At 35.3% G+C, this 20351-nt stretch overlaps 1 protein-coding gene across 1 annotated transcript in view; it reads right to left on the bottom strand.

Annotated features, from left to right (window-relative positions):
- The window catches only part of CSMD3 (CUB and Sushi multiple domains 3), a 602810-nt gene that overhangs the window by 77133 nt on the left and 505326 nt on the right, over positions 1–20351 (bottom strand). Inside the window, exons 44-50 of the mRNA XM_071553967.1 lie at positions 19869–20046; positions 18610–18755; positions 15369–15449; positions 14109–14222; positions 10025–10213; positions 9501–9647; positions 7595–7783 (exon numbers count right to left, since the gene is read on the bottom strand). Coding sequence (XP_071410068.1) covers positions 7595–7783; positions 9501–9647; positions 10025–10213; positions 14109–14222; positions 15369–15449; positions 18610–18755; positions 19869–20046 — 1044 coding nt within the window. The remainder of the gene's footprint in view (positions 1–7594; positions 7784–9500; positions 9648–10024; positions 10214–14108; positions 14223–15368; positions 15450–18609; positions 18756–19868; positions 20047–20351) is intronic.

Genomic DNA, 20351 nt, shown 5'->3' with positions numbered 1-20351 from the left:
ATATGGCCAAGCCTGAGGTATTGTTTCAGGGAGTCCTTGTATCTCTTCTTCGGGGGTCCTCTCTTGTGGCACCTGGTGATGAGTTCACCATAGTGCACAATCTCTGGGAGGCGGTGAGCCTCCATCCTGGAGACATGTCCTGGCCAGCGCAGCCGCGTTCTCATCAGCATGGTCTCCATACTGGTGACCCCTGCCTGTTCAAGAACAGACACATTGGTCACGTAATCAGACCAGTGGATGTTTAGGATTGTACAGAAGCAGCGCTGATGGAAGCATTCAAGGACCCGCAGGTGGTGGTGGTAGATGACCCATGATTCAGACCCATATAAAATAGTAGACAATATAACGGCTCTGTAGACACTGATCTTGGTACTTTTCTTCAGGTGTTTATTGAACCAGACTCTTTTATGGAGTTTTCCAAAGGCTCTGTATGCCTTTGCTAGCCTGTTGTCTATCTCTTTGTCAATCTTACCATCTGAGGAAACGATGCTTCCCAAGTAGGTGAACTGCTGGACTGACTTATGCTCTGATTTGCCTATGGTGATGTGAGGATGATGGAAGACTTCCTGAGGTGCAGATTGGTAGAGAACGTCTGTCTTCTTCAAGCTGACTTCCAGCTCAAAAAGCTCAGCAGTCTCTGCAAAGCAGGATGCTAAGCAGTGCAGAGCTGATTCTGTGTGAGCAATGAGGGCAGCATCATCAGCAAAAAGCAGCTTGCAGACAAGGTGATTTATGATCTTGCTGTGGGCCTTCAGTCACCTTACATTGAATAGGCTTCCATCAATATGATATTGGATGTAGATGCTGTTTTCTTCGAGGTCTGCCATGGTTCTTTGGAGTGTCATGCTGAAGAAGATTGTGAATAGAGTTGGTGCAAGAAGGAAACCTTGTTTCACACCATTGGTTATTGGAAAGGGCTCAGAGAGTGCATCGCCATATCTGACTTGGCCATGCTAATCCTCATGTAGCAGGATGATCATTTTGAGGAACTTGGGGGAACATCCTAAAGGCTCCAAGATCTGCCACAGGCCTTTTCTGCTCACAGTGTCAAAAGCTTTGGTGAGGTCAAGGAAGGTTACATAGAGACCTTTGTTCTGTTCCCTACACTTCTCTTGCAGTTGTCTGAGAGAAATACCGTGTCTGTGGCGCTCCTATTGGCTCTGAAACCACACTGGCTTTCAGGTAGAAGTTCTTCTGCAATAGCAGGTACTAATCTGTTCAGAAGTATTCTTGCAAGGATTTTACCAGCAATGGAGAGCAAAGTAAGACCATGGTCCTTTGAGCAGTCTGATTATTCTCCTTTCTTCTTGTACAGGGTGATGATGACTGCATCACGGAGACCTGGTGGTAGTTTGCTCGTGAAATTTAGCATGGAGTGCTTGACCTCCATGCTTCCAGATTTTGTGTGGAATTCCATCAACCCCAGCTGCCTTGCTAGTTTTCACCTGCTGAATGGCCTTAAGTGTCTCTCCCATAGTAGGGGCGGTATCCAATTCATTTTTCACTGGTTGTTGTGTAATGTGCTGAATTGTTGAGCCTTGGACTACACAGTTGGCACTGAAGAGAGTCTGAAAATGTTCAGACCATCGATTCAGGATGGAGGTTTTATCTGTGAGAAGCATTTTGCCATCTACGCTGAGTAAGGGGCTTTGAACCTGGTGTGTGGGTTCTTACACTGCTTTCAGGGCCTCATAAATCCTCTTTGGTCACCCAAATCTGTGTATAGTTGAGGCTTTTCTGCTAAGTTTAGACACCATTTGTTCTGGATGTCTCGAAGTTTCTCTTGGAGCTTACTACATGCAAGACGAAAGGCGGCTTTTTTTATATGGCAAGATGGCTGAGCAAGGTGTGCTTAGTGAGCAGTTCTCTTCCTCTTCAACAGTTCCTGGATCTCTTGATTGTTTTCATCAAATCAGTCTTCATTTTTCTTGGAGGGGAACCCTAAGGACTTTTCAAAGGACTGCAGGATGCTATTTTTAATATGTTGCCAACGTGCTTCAGGAGAGGGATCTACGGGATTATCTTTAAGTCTAATTTGAAGGTTTCCCTGAAAGCTGTCTCTCACTGTGGCTGTTTGAAGATTGTTGACTTGCAGCCTCCTCCGTAAAATGCCACCTCTCTTAGGTTTGGGCTTGAAGTGGAGGTGGTCTGTTTGAAATTCTGCACTAGGCATTCACTTGGGTATAATGGACATCACCAACATTTCTCTGTTGCACTAAGACATAGTCAATGAGGTGCCAGTGCTTGAATCTAGGATGCATCCAGGTTGTCTTCAGGCTGTCTTTCTGTTGAAAGTTAGTGTTGGTGATGGTGAGCTGCTGTTTTGCACAAAACTCTAGCAGGAGGCGCCTGTTGTCCTTGCAGTTTCCAGCGCCATGCTTGCCCAGGACTCCTTTCCAGGCTTCAGAAATCTTTTCTACTCTGGCGTTGAAGTCACCAAGGATTATGATCTTATCATTTGCAGGAACACTTTGGGTGAGGCGGCGCAGGTCTGTGTAGAATTTGTCTTTTTCTGCAGGGTCAGCTTGGAGAGTTGGCATATACGCTAAAAAGGACATATTCCTTGTTGTGTACTAAGGACATAATGTGATCAGAATGACCCGTCGGCAAATTTTCAAGTTTGGAGGCAATGGAGTTTTTAATCATGAAGCCAACTCCTGAAAGGTGTCTTTCATTTTCGGCTTTGCCTGACCAGTAGAGTGTGTAGCCGGCGCCATGTTCTTTAAGGCTGCCTTCCTCATGAAGACGAACTTCACTGAGAGCAGCAATGTCGATGTTTAGTCGTGACAGTTCGTGGGCAATTAGAGCAGAACGACGCTCAGGACGTCCACTATCCACAGTATCAAGCATGGTTCTAATGTTCCAACATGCAAATGTTAATTTGAACCCACCTTTTCAGGCAGGTGTATGCCTTTGAAATCTCTTTTTGTTTGGCCACATCGGAAGGTGCCGGTTGGCTGCGGTTATCCAACCGGGTGTGGAGAAGAGCTTTGTTTAGGCCACCTTTTTTAGAGGCCCCTCCCCATGTGGAGCAAGCAGTTCTCTCCTTAGAAAAGGTTGCTTGGTCATTCAGGATGCTGCCTCATGAGACTGCCAGTTCTGGGGTCAAGTCTTGAATGACCAAAATCCTGAACCACCTGCATGCAGGGTTGGGTCTGCGGCTTCCAGTGCTTCCTATCACCTGCTGTTTCAACCCTCTCCTGTTGCTACAGGGCTTTGCAATGTGGGTGTGTCCTTTGAGCCTGCAGAATGGATTTTTTAGGTGAGGCACAGCGTGGGCAGAACTGGCCTCACCCTTTACTCCTAAGGTTCATCTGCCACGGCCTAGCAAGCTTGGATGGTGACAGTGAATACCTGAGGATGTAGGTTTGGTTAGAGTATCCTTCTCATAGATGGATGGCCTTACAGGGCTAAGCGCGCTCTGTCTGCCGAGGTTTGGAGTTAGTTGTCCTTCTCCTATGATGGTTGCCAGACGGCTAGCGAGCCCATCCTGCCCGTGGACACACTTTGTCTGACCCTTCTGCTGAGACCTGTCTGGCATGGGAGACCCTACCGGTGGCACAAACCACCACCAGCATAGCTCTTAACCTCATGAGGGCATGCAAGCTTCTCCACTGTGACAAGGGTGTGTCCCTGGAGGGGACATTTTCTCTAGTCTTCTTTTTATTGCCAACATAGCTTTAGAAGCTGTTCTTGTTGCCCTTGACAACCCTGAACAGATTTAATTTTATCAGGGCGCTACCTTTCCCAGTCTTATCCGTAGCTGTTTGTACGATTTGGTATTCCTTCTATTCTCTGTAGGCTTCCGCTGTCTACAGGCTTCCTTTTAGTTTTTCAGTTTGTCCACGAGTTCCTTGCTCATCCAGGCAGGTGTTCTGGAGTTTTGCCTGAATGCCTTTTTGTCAGGATGCAAAATTTCTGAGCTTGGAGGAAGTAATCCTTGAAAATTAACCAGATATCTTGGTCCCCTCTTGAATCTAGGGCTTTATTCCATGGTACTCTATCAAGCAAATCCCTGAAGTCTGCTATTCTGAAGCAAAGGGTAGCAAGCTTCTGCCCTCCTCACTGCTCTAAGGATCTTACACTCCACCATTTCCTGGTCACTGCACCCAAGGCTGCCTTTGAGCTTCACATTCCTCACCAGGCCCATCTTGTTCCTGAGAGAAAGGTCCAGCATAGAAATAAATGTGTGAACTGAGACTTTTTTCTTTTTTTTTTTTTTTTTTTTTTCCCAGCAGAAAGGAAGTACCATGAGATCTGCTTCTAAATAATATTTTCTGTGTTTTGGGAATAAATATGAAAACTAAACCTTTTCCATCTTCTAACACCACAAAGCTAATGTAGGTCAAATTGAAAAAAAAAAGTGAAAAAAGGGTAAAAAAAAAAGGGCTTAGGCACTTAATTCTGAAGTACCTTACTTTGAAGTGGAATCTTGAGCCCTAAGAAAGTACCTATCATGCCTAGACAGGGAAGTTAATCCTCTCTGACTACGAATAAATACTTGGATAAAAATGTAATCTATTTTTGCCCCTACTGCGAGCTGATCTGACGTAAAACTGATCTGCTTCATAAGCAATTTAACAATCATGTGGCATAATACTAAAGGTAGTAATCACAGCCAAGACACAGGTAAAGCACCAATGTTATAATAACTTGCAAAACAGAGGTGGTAGTATCAGTGTTAACATATGCTTCTATTGCCATAAAAATAAACCCTGCATATGACATGTACGTTTTTTAAAAAAATCAAACCACAGTACAGACACACTGTGCTGAAAAGATCACAGAAAAGTATTACTAATTTGCTATCACCTTGTCTGGGCAATAAATCTAGTACTTATAATAAAGAGAAGGTTTATTTATCTTGTACATAGCTGTATTAATTGTTCTAATATATATGAATATGACTATCTCAAACCTATAGCTATGTCTAAAAAACCTAAAAGAAGGATTATGGCTTTATGCATCAGATATTTCCTCGACATCATTAATTTTTTTCTGAAATCATAACTCATCAGGTATCATCTAACTATATATTCTTGGTATTCTATTAATTTATTAATTTGTTTATCCTTATTTTTTTAATGCTTTAGATTGTATAACAATCACCAGTTATGCAACTGCTGGTTTAGACAATTTAGATTACTGTGGTAGAGAAGTTTTCTGGATATAATGTTAGGTTTTAAACTTCACTTACTCAAAATCTTTACATAAAATTCCACTAAAAGCCTTTGCCCACTACCTATATATGATATTATAAAGTACTAATAATGATTTCTGATGAGGCCTGTGTGAGTCAACATTTATTTCGCAAGAGAAATATTTCATAAGTAAAGATGAGAATTATATAATTCTGGGATAAAAATGTGAAGGTAAGCAATAAATGAGAGCAAAACAAATATTTTAAAACACTTTGAATCTTCTGAGATCTAAAATCAGTTGTAAATATTCAATGCTTGCCAGGACAGGCAATTAATATTGCTATAAAACCCATCAAACCACCAAAATCCAATAGCTGTGCAGATTATAGAGGTATCCATAAAGAATATAAATTTTGAGGCTTGAGATGTCTCATTTCCCATAGGAAATTGTTGTTACTACTACCCACTACTGTGATTTGACTGGCAATCTTCATTTTGAATGCAGAAAAAAAGATTAAAATGAGATGTGTTGCTTTGAAAAAAGTTGCAAAATTGCAAATAAACTTTTTTTTTTTTAATTTGCAATACTATGAAAAAAAAAGTCTAATTTTTTGCCCTGTGTTATACGGTTATCTGAGGCAATTCTACATTCAGATGTGTGAACTTATGTTGTAAATGGTAGAAAATGTGAAACAGAAGTAGGACTGTGACATTGTCATCTGATATCACCTGGCAAAATAGTTGGCAAATTGACTGAAATTATAATATTTCTTATAACAAGTTGCTGATACTCAATATCATGAAGTTCTACAACATGCTAGCCCATACTTAAAAGAGTTAGAATTGCTTTGTGATGAAGCTGTACTGCTCAGCATTATGGGGAATGGCAAAGCTGTTGTGCCTTTTAAGTATCCTCTGTGAAAGAACATGAATGATATCTACTGATGGTGTTTTCAACCTTCTAATACAAGAGACTGAATCTTCTGTATTGTCCGGGTATGTGGGATAATTTTCACCTCAGCAAAACTATAGGAAGGATAGGTGTATGACCGATGTATGGAAACAGCTTATTCCTGAAGTGTTTTGCAGTAATGCATCTTTAGGTTGAATCCTGAGAGTTTGCTGTTGTGAGTTGCAAGTACATATAAACCAGAAATCACTTTTCAGCAAAAGGACTTGCTGGAAGAATTGAATAAAGTTCATATAATGCATCAAATCTAGCCCCATGATTATAATTACCTAACTTTTATTCAATTGATAAATACTTCAAGTAATTTTCAGTATGCCAAGTGTTGGTACCAATAGTCTTTGTACTTGATCAGACATCATGAAATTACTAAACACTTAACTTCACTTGTTCCTTAAGTGTAATCTGAGTGTTGCAACTATTTCCATTACTGAACTCTACTCAGTATGATGAGAATAATCATGGAGTATTTGAATTTGGTAAGCTGGGTTTGTTTTATGCATCTAATTTAGAGTCTGACCAAGTTTTGAAAGTAAGTGTAATGAAGGCGAACCTTAGGTGAAAAAAGGTATAGAATGATATGTGGCAAATTTATGCTGTAGTTTTCTTTTGTGGACTTTCAATTTTTTAAAAATACAGGCACATATAGTATGAAGTTTATAAAACTTTGTTTTCTTTTGCTTTAGAAGCATAAAGTTCAAAGACTTTTTGTCAAAAACAAACCTTGGGAAATTAGCATGGAACATTCCACTGGTGTTTATCTCTGCATATCAACACAAACAAAATTTTACATTTTCAACAAACACACCTGCAAATTTTCATTTAAAAAAATAAATCTTTCTAATAGTTCCCTGAATAGAGACATAGGCAAGTTATCAGAACATTCTTTTCAGGAAAGGAAGAATTACAATACAATTTTTACAGGCATTAAATAACAATTTCCTTTTCCTTGTTAAGTAGAATATGTTTGGTTTGATAAGACAGAAGAAACTAAATATATGTCTAACCTCATTAATTCTCTTTTAAATTTCATTTTAAACCACAAAATATTAGAATAGTATAATAGGCAAAATATGGCATCATAGGAAAACTTGGTCCACTTTCCTGTTCTTGAAAGTGCAGCAAGTCTCAGACCCTTTTTTTTATGTAGTTCTTGAACCATGATAAATGAACTTTAAATGTATTCAGTTTTAAATTAACTTTTTTTGAATAATTTCATACCGTAAGTATGTTTTGGGGGGGAAGGTTCCCCCACAGTGATGTAGATTATTTTTACTATTTGCCAATCTTCTCAAATTCTTTTGAAATACTGTTTCTTAACAATACATTTTAAAAGTAAGTTTTATGAGGCAGAAAAATTTTGATAAAGAGGTATGACCGTGAAATGCCTACTTGCTATTCATTTTAAGTCAGAAAACTGATGGCTTACATTAGAAAAGGAAAAGGAGTATCTTAGAGTATATTTCTTTTCAATGAAAGAATTTACCTTGACAAGCTGGGACTGGAACATCCCATGAGTAATAACCATATGGAGACTTCCTGCATACAGCAGTACTTTTCCCAATGAGCCGAAACCCTCGATCGCAAGCCCAGCGAACCATACTGTTGAGCTGTCCACCTGTCTGACTGACAATGAAACCATGTGGAGGGGACTCTGGAGTACTACAGTAGAGAGCTTTAAACATAAATATTGAATAAATAAAATACGCATTTAAAGTTCAGATGATAATTCTTGACAAATTCTGGTTGAATTCAGTGGAAATCTGAGAAGAAGCTGAGAAAACATCACCAAGTTTTATTTTGTGTCCTGTTTATGCATGCATCAAGCAATTTCACAGAACATGACAGTGAAAAAAATAGAGCTTTATAAGCTCTTCATAAGCTTCAGGTTTCAGTAGCCTCAAAATATAGTGATAGCTCACTTTTATAGCTTGCTAATGTTTGAGATTTTTTTATTTCTGTTTTCACCATCTTCTTCTTAAATCAAATAAGCTACAGAACTTTAGTTTATGATGAAATTTATTGCAATTGTATACATTTTAGTAGCATACAAATTTTTAAAGAAGGAAATATCTAATGTATCCTGCACATAATTCTTTTCAAATAGTCTTTTCTTTGTGGTCCTCAATAAGTTATTTCTTTCAGCTTCTGTGGTACAATGAACTGAAGTGAAGTAAAACATTTAACAGATTTTAATCATATTTATGAGTGCTATCATAAACCCATGGCAAAAATACAGAGTCCGCTTTTACTTGTTATTGATTTATCTAGAACACATTAAGTCCTACTAAGTCGTAGCTAGAGACTATTACAAAAATCAAAAATCTTTATGAGAGCAAAAGTTATCTCTAAGAGATACAATTGCTATAATCTGAAATTATTTATGAACTTCTGACATTAAATTCAGGATGCTTACTATACATCCTTTCACTTCCTTGTTCATTGAGTCCATGAGTACCAAGTCACTTGGGTTTGGCTGCCTTGTCATGGGAATGAACCAGAAGCAGCTTATAACCTCATAACCAGTTAAAGATAAATGTTGTTTGTGTAAGAGTTTAACTTGGTCTCTGATTGGTTTGATTCAAGGCTGCCAGCCAATATGGCCAATATCCTTTTTTGTAGGAAAAAAATATTATGCTGGAAATTCTAAGTGCTTCCTTTATGCTTTGAAGAAATATTGACAATTTTTGGTATTTATTTTCTCAGGCAAATAGAGAAGTGCTGCTTCACTTGCTCTTTAAGCCTTTCCATGTCCCATGAAACTTATTCAGGTCAATGTTTTTTCTCAAGTGAAAAGCTTCCCTTACCCAGAATGGAGTCATATGGCTCTTTGTTTACAAGAAATTTTGATCTTTAATAAGTTTAATATATATGAGAAGCAATGCCACATATTTCAAAACACATATTATGAAAGTATTTTCTTCCGTACACTAAATTTCTCCTGCCTTATAAACCCTTCAAGGTCTTGCATTTTTCTGCTTTATAGATGTTCACTCCTGCCTTGTTGCTCTGTCTTTCTCTGTCCCATCAAAATTGTTAATAATGAATAGCATAAAGATTCAGTTTGGAAAACATCCCAGTATGAAGAGGCACGTGAGTGCAAATAAATGCTGGGAGAGAGAAGAGGAAATCTGCTTTTTTCATCTTTAGTACTGGATTATGCCATTTCAAAGCCCTGTGAATCCTTTCCCTAAATCTCTACAGAGCACATGTATGGTGTATTTTTTTTCCTCACAAGATCAGTATCATCAAGTTTGTATTTGGAACAGATTTGATTTCCTTTCAGTTTGGCTAATAAAGGATACAAATCATAGCTTATATTGGCCTTTTCAAGTAAGTAAATGTTCCATGTTGAAATTTTGCACATATTAGAGAAAGTCAAAATTGCATACCTATGTATCTTATTCTGAAACCTTTTTTATTGGTGCCATGATCTGCTGACCAACGGAGAAATACTTCATGGCCATTGCTGGTTATATTTAGAGAAGATGAATAGTCCCCACTGAGAGATATGAGCAATGGGCTATGACTATTTGGTCCTTGGTACAAAGGAAAGAAAAAAAAAAGAAAAAAGGAGTTACAAAGTTTAAAAGTAGCAAACAGTAAATTATATGCACACAATTAGATATATATATAAACCATCCTCCAGCCAAGTGGCAATTTAATTTGAATTAAAAATAGAAGTTGACATTATGTTATTCACTAGAAAGTATATATTTGCTCAAAATAAAAATTATTTCTAAACATAACATATGCACTACAATTTTAAAACACAGTAATACTACAGTTCTTTCTAGCACAATGAATCAAAATAAGTGTTTATTTAAGATTTTTTATACTGAAAAAATATGTTATTCATAAACAGTAGTGATTATATAGAAAAAGTATCATCCAAAGTAATACATCCTATAGTTACCATCGAACACCTCAAGTATATCAAATTCCTTTTCTGTCTGGAAAAATTCAAAGAACATGCTGATATTATAACCCTTTTCCACAGTAATGGTCCATGCACACATCTGGAGATTTGGGTAGCTGTCAGGATATCCAGGGCTCAGTATTACTCCTGTTGAATCCAGACGCATTTCATTGGCTGGACAGAGCACTGTGAAACAGAAAGATTTGGAAAAAAAATTCTAAAGCCCACTATTTTTGTTTCATGTGATTGGCAAGATTTTCCTAAGTTTGAAAGAACTGCATTACTCATTTTCATAAATTGAGTAAAATGGTGTTTAAAAATATAATGAAGGGGTTTAACTTAGAATAGATTCATAGGTCTACATAAAATAACAGTCTCCTTAAAGAAAAACAGTTGACATTATCATGTTATTGGAACTTTTTTCAAAAACTGGTTTTCCTTCATGATATATGAACAAGTGCCTACAATATATTCAGAACTGAACACTGCTAAACAGAAGCTCTGAAATCTGTTTTTATATTGACAACTAGCTCTTACACAAAGATTAGTTAGTCCTGAGTCATTAAAAGTTACACAAGAAAAATAACAGGATCTTAGGTTTCTCAGGAACACTGAAAATAATATTGGCTTATTAAATACAAAAATAAAGTTTTATGTGGAAAAAGTTATTGGACTATGAAGAGAGATAAAGGACATAGAAAAGCAGAGATGAGTGACAAAAAGAATAATCATCTCCATAAAAAAATCTCATAAGAATTGTACAATGTTTGGGTTGGAATGGACCTTTCATGGTCATGTAGTTCAAGCCCCTCCAAAGCCATCCAATCTGAACTTGAAAAAGTGAAAGGAATCTGTGTGTATATTTTAAAAATATTAATTTCTTACTTGAAAATTAACATCTAATTACTAAATTTAAGAAGTTGTTTCTCATGCGCTGTGTTTGTTTTAAAGAAGAAATTAAATAGAACACTTCCACTCCACTTGAGAATACTCATATGGCTGGAATTTGGCTGTCAAACTACAGTGCTGTGCCAGTTGTGACACAAAGCTCAAGCAAATGAATAAACTGATCTACTCAGCTTTAAACATACATATATACATAAAATGCGTGGAAGAGCAAAATAGCAATCTGGCTGCACACATTTACATGCAGATAGTTTTGCTTTCTCCATATTATTCTGCTTTACAACCTGTCCTTAATTTCAGGATCTTCGGCTAAACATTGCTCAGGTTTTTTTATAGAAAGTTTGAAGACCTACAGAATCCTGTGGGAATCAGATAGAAAAAATTATTATGAATCAGGGAAACTGTATCTGAGATATGGCTAAGAGTCATCATTCAAAAATTTTATCAGTGTCCCCTAAGTATGATGCATAATACAGTTTTAATCTTCTTACTCTGAAGTTTTCATTTTATCCTGAAAGTAGAAATTAATTTAAAGGAAAATAAGGGCAAAGCTACATGTTGTGTATGGCAAATAGTCCATTTTATCAAATTAAAATGATAGTAATTGGAATAAGCTTGTGGAATTTAGTAATTATTTTCTTATCTAAAGAAGGAAATCTTAAAGAATTTTAAGAAATTATTATTCAAATGATAGTTACCAGGAGGAAATAGAAAAATAAGTGACATAGTTTTAAATAGTACTAAATGTGGTAGAAAATAAACTGTAAAATTTAAAGTCACTAAATAAATCTTAAATATATTTTGCTTCAATATTTTCTCTCAGGAACGCCTCTTTTGTCTAGCATACCTTTACTGCAATACATAAGATTCAAAAGTAAAATATTGTTACTTAAATTCTGCTCAGCAGCATTCTTCAGATTCTGTGTATGAATTCATGTTTAATGTAGGTATCAATTTATTTCAAGTCAAAAATTAAAGAAAAATTCAACCCAAAGTGACTTTATGCTGGCTAAAGCATGCAATATATGCACAAGGTTAAGGCAACAGGAGTTACCACTATGAAGTCTAACAACAAACATATTCTCTACGTAATGAAAAGAATTAGTAAACTAATATATATATGAACCAACAGAAGAACTGAGTTTTTGTCTTGAGAGTTACTGTTATAGCCTGCACAATTAAAGTATGGCAACTTATTCACAGACCAGTGTGATATATTACAATCACAAGAGACATAAATTTTAGGCATGTAATTTTGCTGCCTCTAAATTCCACCAAGCATTCTATTTTCTTTCTATTCATCACTGAAATTTTACTTATATATTAAAATTTTCAGACTTAGACTTTATGTAAATAAACACAAATGAAAATTATGCTGCTGCTTATTCTAGGTTACCTGTTTTATTGGAAATTTTTAACATCATTTAACAAATTCCCTTGCATTTTTCTTTTAAATTCTCTGGATCTAACCCTAAAAAAAATATGCTAATTTCATTCTGCTCTAGACAGATATTATGAAAGCACTGATTTAATATTTATTATTAGATCTAATGCTTAGCATTTATATCTGACAGTTAAAAGATTAACTGTGGTAACTGAAGTCATCATTCCTGAGTTTTTGTCTTTGGTTTTGCACTGAATACAAATATGCCTTGAGCAACACATGTTGACAGAACGCCTCAGGATCAGCACATATGTCTCTATTTCCCCTGTCTAATATTACATCATTTTAACTGTTAAAGCAGTGCCTGGAGGTTGCTATGGTTTTCCACTTATTAAATGCTATGAGGCTACCAAGTTAGGATTTTAATTTAAATTGGGGTGTTGGAAGCAATTTCTAAACACAATTGTACCTAAATAAATGCATGGATTTTCAGAAATTATCGAAGTTCTTATGAAGCTCACATTTCAAGATCACTTTGTATTTTTAAGACCTAGATTTACTGCAGTGAATGATTTTGACTTTTGCATAGTTTTGTGCTTAAAATCAGGGGAAAACAGTTTATTCAGCTGTAATAGTAGATACTTCTATTTTTCCAAGAATGCAGGAAAATGGTATATTCATAAGACAGCATTTTCTTAATTCTTAGCTGAAAACCTAGGTGGAGATTATAGTAATAATTAATTTCTAAAAATTAATATACTGATGTTTCATTTCTTAACATCTATATTGTGTGCCAGACTGAAATTTTACAAATTGTTAAGAAGCAGTCAGATATTAAAGCTTTACTTGTAAAAGTATTAGATTTATTCCCAATTAATTTACTATTGCCAAATAAATCTTTCATCATAAGTGTTTTATAGATATGTTAATGAATTAAAATTACTGGGCAAGGGAATACCAAAACATCAGACTGGCAGAAAACCACGATGGCAGTATTTTTCATATAATTCAAGTGTAAATCAAATATATTTATTATGGCTGATTCAGGAAATAATTTTAATTCTGTGCTAGATGTTAGAATATTAAGCTCAGGAGTAGATGGATCACGAAGGAATATCACAGCAACAAGCAGAATCCAAAATGACTGTTGTTCACATAACTTATACTTTTAGGAGGCTGTGGTGTTTTGTTTTGGTCTTTTTTTTTCTAGAAAAGACTTTACCATACTTGTTTACGTCCTTACTTATCTTCTGGAAATAAATGGAAGCATTATGAAGAAAACATAAATACATACCCATCATTGAAACTTCAAAGAGATTTCATTTTTTTTAATAAAGCACAAGCAAGGCTTATCTTCATTAGTTCCTAAATCAGTTTACTATGAAAGAAAACTCCCACATTTTCTTGGAAACTATAGAAAAATTATATTCTAGTCTAACACATTGAACTTCAGCTTAATAAAGACTGGTTTAAACTCTGATGTTAGCAGCTGGCAGGATTGGAATCTTGTTTTGACCTTAACAATGATATGGTATTGTCTCTATTTGAAGTTTTCAATACTTTCACAAAATAGAGCAGCAGTGCTTTAACCTCATGAAATTCATTACAAGATTGCTAGTTATTTTGCATTAATATCTGACATATACGAAACAGAACAGTGATATATTGGGAAGAACATCAAAAATCTGAAATATTTTCAGTATGTCATTTTATATAAAGGGATAGAGGAGAGTATGAGACAAATCATCATTCAGCTGGAATGGCTGCAAGAAAATAAAAAGGAGAAAAAACCTTGACAAGAAGGTGGTGCTCCATCCATCTGAAGTCTTTCACCCAGTCGGCATGTCAGAATCTCATTACCAACCAATGTAAAGCCTGGTTGACACTGATACCTTATTATGTCTCCTGTTAGGAAAAACAAAATAAGACAAAGACCAAACAAACAAAAGAAACATTAAATAGCAATTAACCAGGGCTTTTAACTTTGAAAACATTATTGATTAATGAAGTTTCTTGCTACTATATACAATGGGCTACATAACCTCTGGCATAAACAACTTTGATTAGTCTAAGAAACGTGGCAAATGAGCTTTGTATTGCATATATCTCTGTTTTTCACCACATTATTTGTTGGATAGTTTGCTAATTTGTCTAGGTTTGATTGATGCTATGTGAACCACATGTCCACAAAGCTTTAAGCAATATATTTTATAGGATATCCATTATGGAACTAAATAAAAGTATTAGATCAAGTCAGTAACTCATACAACCCTGAGGGGAAAAATAAAATAAAATAGGAACTGGATTTAGTTGATGATATCTAAATCCAGTATGCTGATAGTAAGAAATTGTCATTTTTTAATTAAAAAATCAATAATTCATATAGTTTTATGTACCAATAAAAGTAAAAATTTGTAAATCCCATCAGTTCTCTTTGGACCAGATTACAGAGAAGAAAGGCAAAAACGTTCTTTTCTCTTTGTTACCTATATAGCTAATCAAATATTGGTATATACTAAAAATAATTTTTTTTCTTTGCCATTACATGAGCAAAACTAGCGGATCAGATATCTAACATCTGATCATATAAATTAAATTTCTTTGATCTAAAGGTTGCTAAATAATATTATTAGCATTTCTCAGAAAGTCAGAATGCCATCCCTTTCTCTGATCGTCATAATTTCCATAAATTTGATTTTAACATTTAGGTCACTGAACTTTACTTCTGGTACAGAATATGGCATTTTCTGGATGTCTTCTTATGGGTTTTGTTTGTTTGTTTCAGGATAATACAGTGTTTTACGTTAGAAAGTATGAAAAAAGTATTTTAAAATGAAGTCAATTACAAAGAGTTACTGTATTACTTATATGTTATCTCTGAAACATAGATGGGATTCAGGTTGTATAGCTAAAAGAAATGACTTCTTTAAAAATGTATTTTTAAATAAAAATCTATTCTATTACAGGCATGATTTTCATCCTGAAAAGCATCCTGTGCACAGCAAGCTTATTTTTTGAAACAGAGGTTGTTTTTATTTTCTATTACATTACCTATTTCAAATTCATCATCCTCAGTTAGAATTTCTGCATTTGGGATATTTGCTGGGGGCTGACAGACCCGGAGCTGATAGGCTATAAAGAGGAACAAAGCACAGATGTCATTCTCAAACACAGTTTACATTGCCATGCAAACACAACCTACATTAACAGGATACAATAAAAACTCTATTCACTGATTTTGAAACTTTCAAGAGAACCAAAAGAAAGGAAATGAAAACATCCAAAGTTGTGCCTGTTTTTTTTAATTAGTTATTTATTTTAGTGGCAAAACCCTCTTCATAAATAACTTAAGAACCTTAGAAATGGTTGACAATTTTCTCACTTAAGATATCTCACATGAAGAATAAACATTTTCTGTATTGTGAAATCATTGTTTTGCCTGTTCTGGATTTTTTTTTCTTGATTACAATATGATTTTAGTGTTGAATTCTTCAACTTTTAAAACCTTGTAATAAATACAAGTTTTGGAATCCCAAAAACTGTCCTCAGAGGCAGCACAACTAATGCACAGAAGCATTTTTACTGTGAAATTCCCCAGTAAATGAATAGCTCTGGAGCATCTCTAACCTACAGATAGGGTGAGAGAAAAATCCCGTTTCAAAATTCTCATTTAAAGTCTCAAATGAAATAATTTTCTGAAATTTAACAGAAGATGCAACAGAAAGACAAAATAATTAGGTGAAACAAATAAGGTAAGTAGGAAGAGTATGAAAAGAGTATACAGAGAACCTATGAGGAGGGCCCCATGTTTGAACACAGACAAAATTCCATTTAATTTTAATGCAATTAAGACAGAAATCTAGCCAAAGAAATCACATTGACATATTTATACTGACAATATAGTCTTCCCTGTTTTAAAGTGTACAGATAGGATTAAGTATGCTTCTTTTTCATTGATAGTAGATTTTCATATAGCATTGTTTTTTATAGCATTTCTCTTTAGCACTGAAAAATTATCTACTTGTGGCAAATGACAGTTCAGCTTCAGTAATACACATTTTTGGTTGCTTCCTGTGGTTAGTTCCTTTAGTAATCTAATTGGCCAAACTTTTGTCAGTCACAAAATTTATACTGTAATCAGGTAAGACCTGTTGTTACTATTGAGTCATACACATTTGATATCTTCCTATTACATTGCTTTTTGTTGATCATGTAAAGAAGATCTACTTAAATCAATGAGTCAGAAAGCTTACATTCTGCTTTAAGATAAAGCAATTTAAAGTAAAACTAAGTAAACATGAGACAGCTGTGCTATTTGCATCTGAAGAAAACTAATAATAAGAATCACCAACAATTAAAAATTGATTCAATAAAAAATTTTATCATTTCTCTCAAAAGTCTTTCATTTGAGGGTATTAGGTGTATCATTAAATTTAATCCCAAAATTATCTATTTTAAATAAATTTGACTTCTCTCACTGCGTTGCCTTTATTGATATAAATTTTGCGTAGCTGATATGGAGGATCATAAACTCCAAGATACTGAAAATTATTTTTTATCTTGACAACATCAATCCAAAGATCGTTTTAAGTTTCTTCCTGAGTAATATTTGTGGTGCTCAGTCTGTATCTGAATTACACATTAAAGCCCCTATTTGTGGAATGACCATTTTCACAGCAAAAGAAGCAAGTAAAAGAAGTTAAGTTCTTTAGAGACACTTTACTACTAGCAAGTGATTAGACAAGAAGAAACAGTCTCAAGTTGCTCTACATGAGGTTTATATTGGATACTGGGAAAAAATTATTGACCAAAGGGGTCATATAGCACTGGAACAGGCTGGTCAGGGAAGTGGTGGAGTCACCATCCCTAGAGGTATTTACAAGACAGGTAGACATGGTACTTATGGGCCTGGTTTAGTGGCAGGCTTACAGCTCTCTTCCAACCTGAATGATTCTGTGTTTCGATGAGCATTTTTACCTATTTTTGTCATGTATTGATATATTATAAATTAATGAATACAAAGTGTCATTTTGTCCTTCAGAAGCTGATACATTCAATTTAAATGTCAAGATTTGACATAGGAATTCTGCCCCTCTCTATCTAGCCCTACTCTAAACTCTGCAAGCAAATCAAGTCCTGTTGCTGGTGGAGTTTTAGGCAATTTTTTTTTGTTTTGTTTAGATTACAGTTCCTCTAATCCCATCAATTTTATCTATCTGTATTCACCATGGTAAAAAGATAGTCTTCTAGTCCCAAAATTCAATCACGATTCAGAAAACACACTGTAGTCTGTCCATGTTTTCTAGAATTGTCATCACAGAGCACCTAAAAACACCCTTACTTATGGTTCTGTTTCCTTGTATTTACAGTAATGCAAAACACAGTTGACCACAGAGGGTTTGAAGGCTTACAAAAAGAGGCAGAATTTGATTCATTTGACACATTTTCATTCAGTCAGTATTTAAATCCAGAGCAGATTAACACTAAGGGCAGTCCTGTGGTGTAAAGGAGAGCACTCTGGACTCTGAATCCAAAGGTCCTGATTTTGAGTCTCAGTGGGAATCGTCCCCTGGCAGTTAAAGACCTCCCTGCCATCTGATCCTATCAGATCTCGGATGCTCAGCAGGGTCAGCCCCAGTTAGTACCGGGTGCTGTGACAGTCCCGAGGACTTCACTGTCACTGTCCAAGCTCGCTTGGCCGTGGCAAATGGACCTTAGGACTTCAACGGTGAGGCCAGTTCTGCGCATGCTGCCCCTCACCTTAAAAATCCACTGCGCAGGCTGGAAGAGCACACCCAGGTGAGGAGAGCCCTTCCCAGATGTTTGTTCAGGGAGTCTGGCCATGCATACATACAGATTAATGCTAACTATACAATATAGTTCACTATCATTGACATCTTTACAAAACCAGTAATTTCATCAAAATAGTCCAATATTTAAGAGAAATTTGAAGTCCACCAAAAACATTTAGATTTCAAAGGAAGTTTAAGAAGGATTTTAAGGAGTAAGAAGATGTGCCCTTTGAATTTTAGGCTCTTGATTCTTTGTTCCTCATGGTGCATTTTTTTTTTTTTTTTTTTTTGCTTGACTACTAAAAAATTTAATATCTGGTCAAGAAAATAGCTTACTTTCATCATTCATGTTAGTAATCTTTCATATTTTTGCATTACAGTAGTGCTGGTTAGTCATATTAACAGCAACTCTTCTTAAGAAATGTAATTAATGTTTTAATTAATTGTCTTCCTGCAGTGACCAGTTCAGACAGTGAAATAGTGAAATTTATCACACTTACCATGATAACTAAGTACAAAGAAGCCACTGGTAGTAAAGTCACTGTGAAACTTGATCAGAATCTGATTGGAAGTGCTGTAGACTGATTCTAAGGCAGTGTTGCCACTAAACTGTCCAATTTGAGGAGAAGTTTGGTCTGGTCCATCCCTAAGAAAAAAACCCACAAAAATATTTTTTTTGTCCAAACAAATAATTGCTCCAATTTTCAAAAGAATGCACTAAATTTTCTCTAGATTACTCCAAAAGCCATGAGACAACTAAAATAAGATAAAATAGACATGAAGGGCGGAAGGACTTTTCAAATCCTGTGTGTAGATTGGATCCTAATTCAACCACCCTTTGAAAGCAATATTCTTATTTTCAAACAAAAATTGCAGGAAACTCAAAATTATTGTATTTTCAATTGTACTTCATCTTCTTGCCACAACCTCTGAACACATTTGTGTATCTGTACTTTCAAATAGGGCTATCAGAAAATAAATAAACTTAATACTGTTCATTTCCTTCAGTCTTTTGAATTTGTTAATTTTTAGAAAATCAAGATCAATAGTATTATTAGAATTAATTAATAGAATAATTTTGAAAGACATGAATATTTGCTTTGGTAAAAAATAAAGCAAAATACTTACAGTCTGAATACAAGATTCCACTTGAAAACTGCTTGTGGACATTAAATGAGACCTAAAGCTTGAGATATGTGACAGGCTGTTGCTGAGGGTGAAAGGTTATCATGCAGAGCCATGATAGACAGGGATTCAGGTATATAGAGAATACAACTTGTTTACAGCTATTATCAACTCAACTCTTTTTGTCATGGCCAAATACAAATGCAGTCTCTTCTTTTATGCACTCTTAAAATTAAAAAAAACTCAACTCGGAAGAAATGAAGACAGTGTTGCTGTAGTGTCTAGTACTAACACTCTAAAACACTAATACACAAATCTGCAACCTTTTTATTAATACTGCTTTCTTAAGTGTTGTTTATTACTCTTGACTGTGTGTGAGCTGTCATACTGTACTTCTGTATGCTTTTCTTTGTCAACAAACTGAGGAACACTATGATTGTTTTTGAATTCTTGTGCAGTGCTGCCTAGAGGGAATGGTCTGTTGGAAAACAGATTGGTAACAACTCGCTCATTTTGGCCTACACAGAACACCAGTTTCAAGGGGAAACACACAAATATATTCTTTTAAATTCATACTTTGTTGCATAGTGTCTGTCACATGAAGATTAACGAAATGCCATCAGTATTTTCTTACCAAACAGTTATGAAATCATATATTGGCTCTGTTTGAAGAACAGTGAAATTGATGTAGATACCATTCCCAGGTGGTACTCTTACAAGCCAGAAGCAGTCTTGAAAGTTTGGATATTCATCAGGGTATCCTGGAGAGTATATGGTGCCATTCATTGCAGTTATATTTCCTCCACAGAGAGCTATAAAAAAGACACTTTTTTAAAAAAATACATTAGATGATTTTTGAGTTATTAGACCATGCAAAAACCATGCTTTTGAACACATTTGAACACACTTTAACTACATTGAGTATGACCATTGCTGTGTAAAGAAACAGATTTTATTGGGCCTTAAGCAGAGTCAGAAGTCTCTTTTGATTTTATTGGTCAAATATAAAAGTAAAAAAAAATTCTGATGTCATAAATACTACCAGAACTGGAACTAAAACAATATTTCAATGTTGGGTAAAATTCCCTGCACAACTGAAAATACAAACTTAAAACAT

This window comes from Pithys albifrons, chromosome 4 (assembly GCF_047495875.1).
Source record: "Pithys albifrons albifrons isolate INPA30051 chromosome 4, PitAlb_v1, whole genome shotgun sequence".
NCBI lineage: Eukaryota > Metazoa > Chordata > Aves > Passeriformes > Thamnophilidae > Pithys > Pithys albifrons.
The sequence above is the reverse complement of the archived record's forward strand: the minus strand, read 5'-3'. Positions and strand labels throughout refer to the sequence as shown.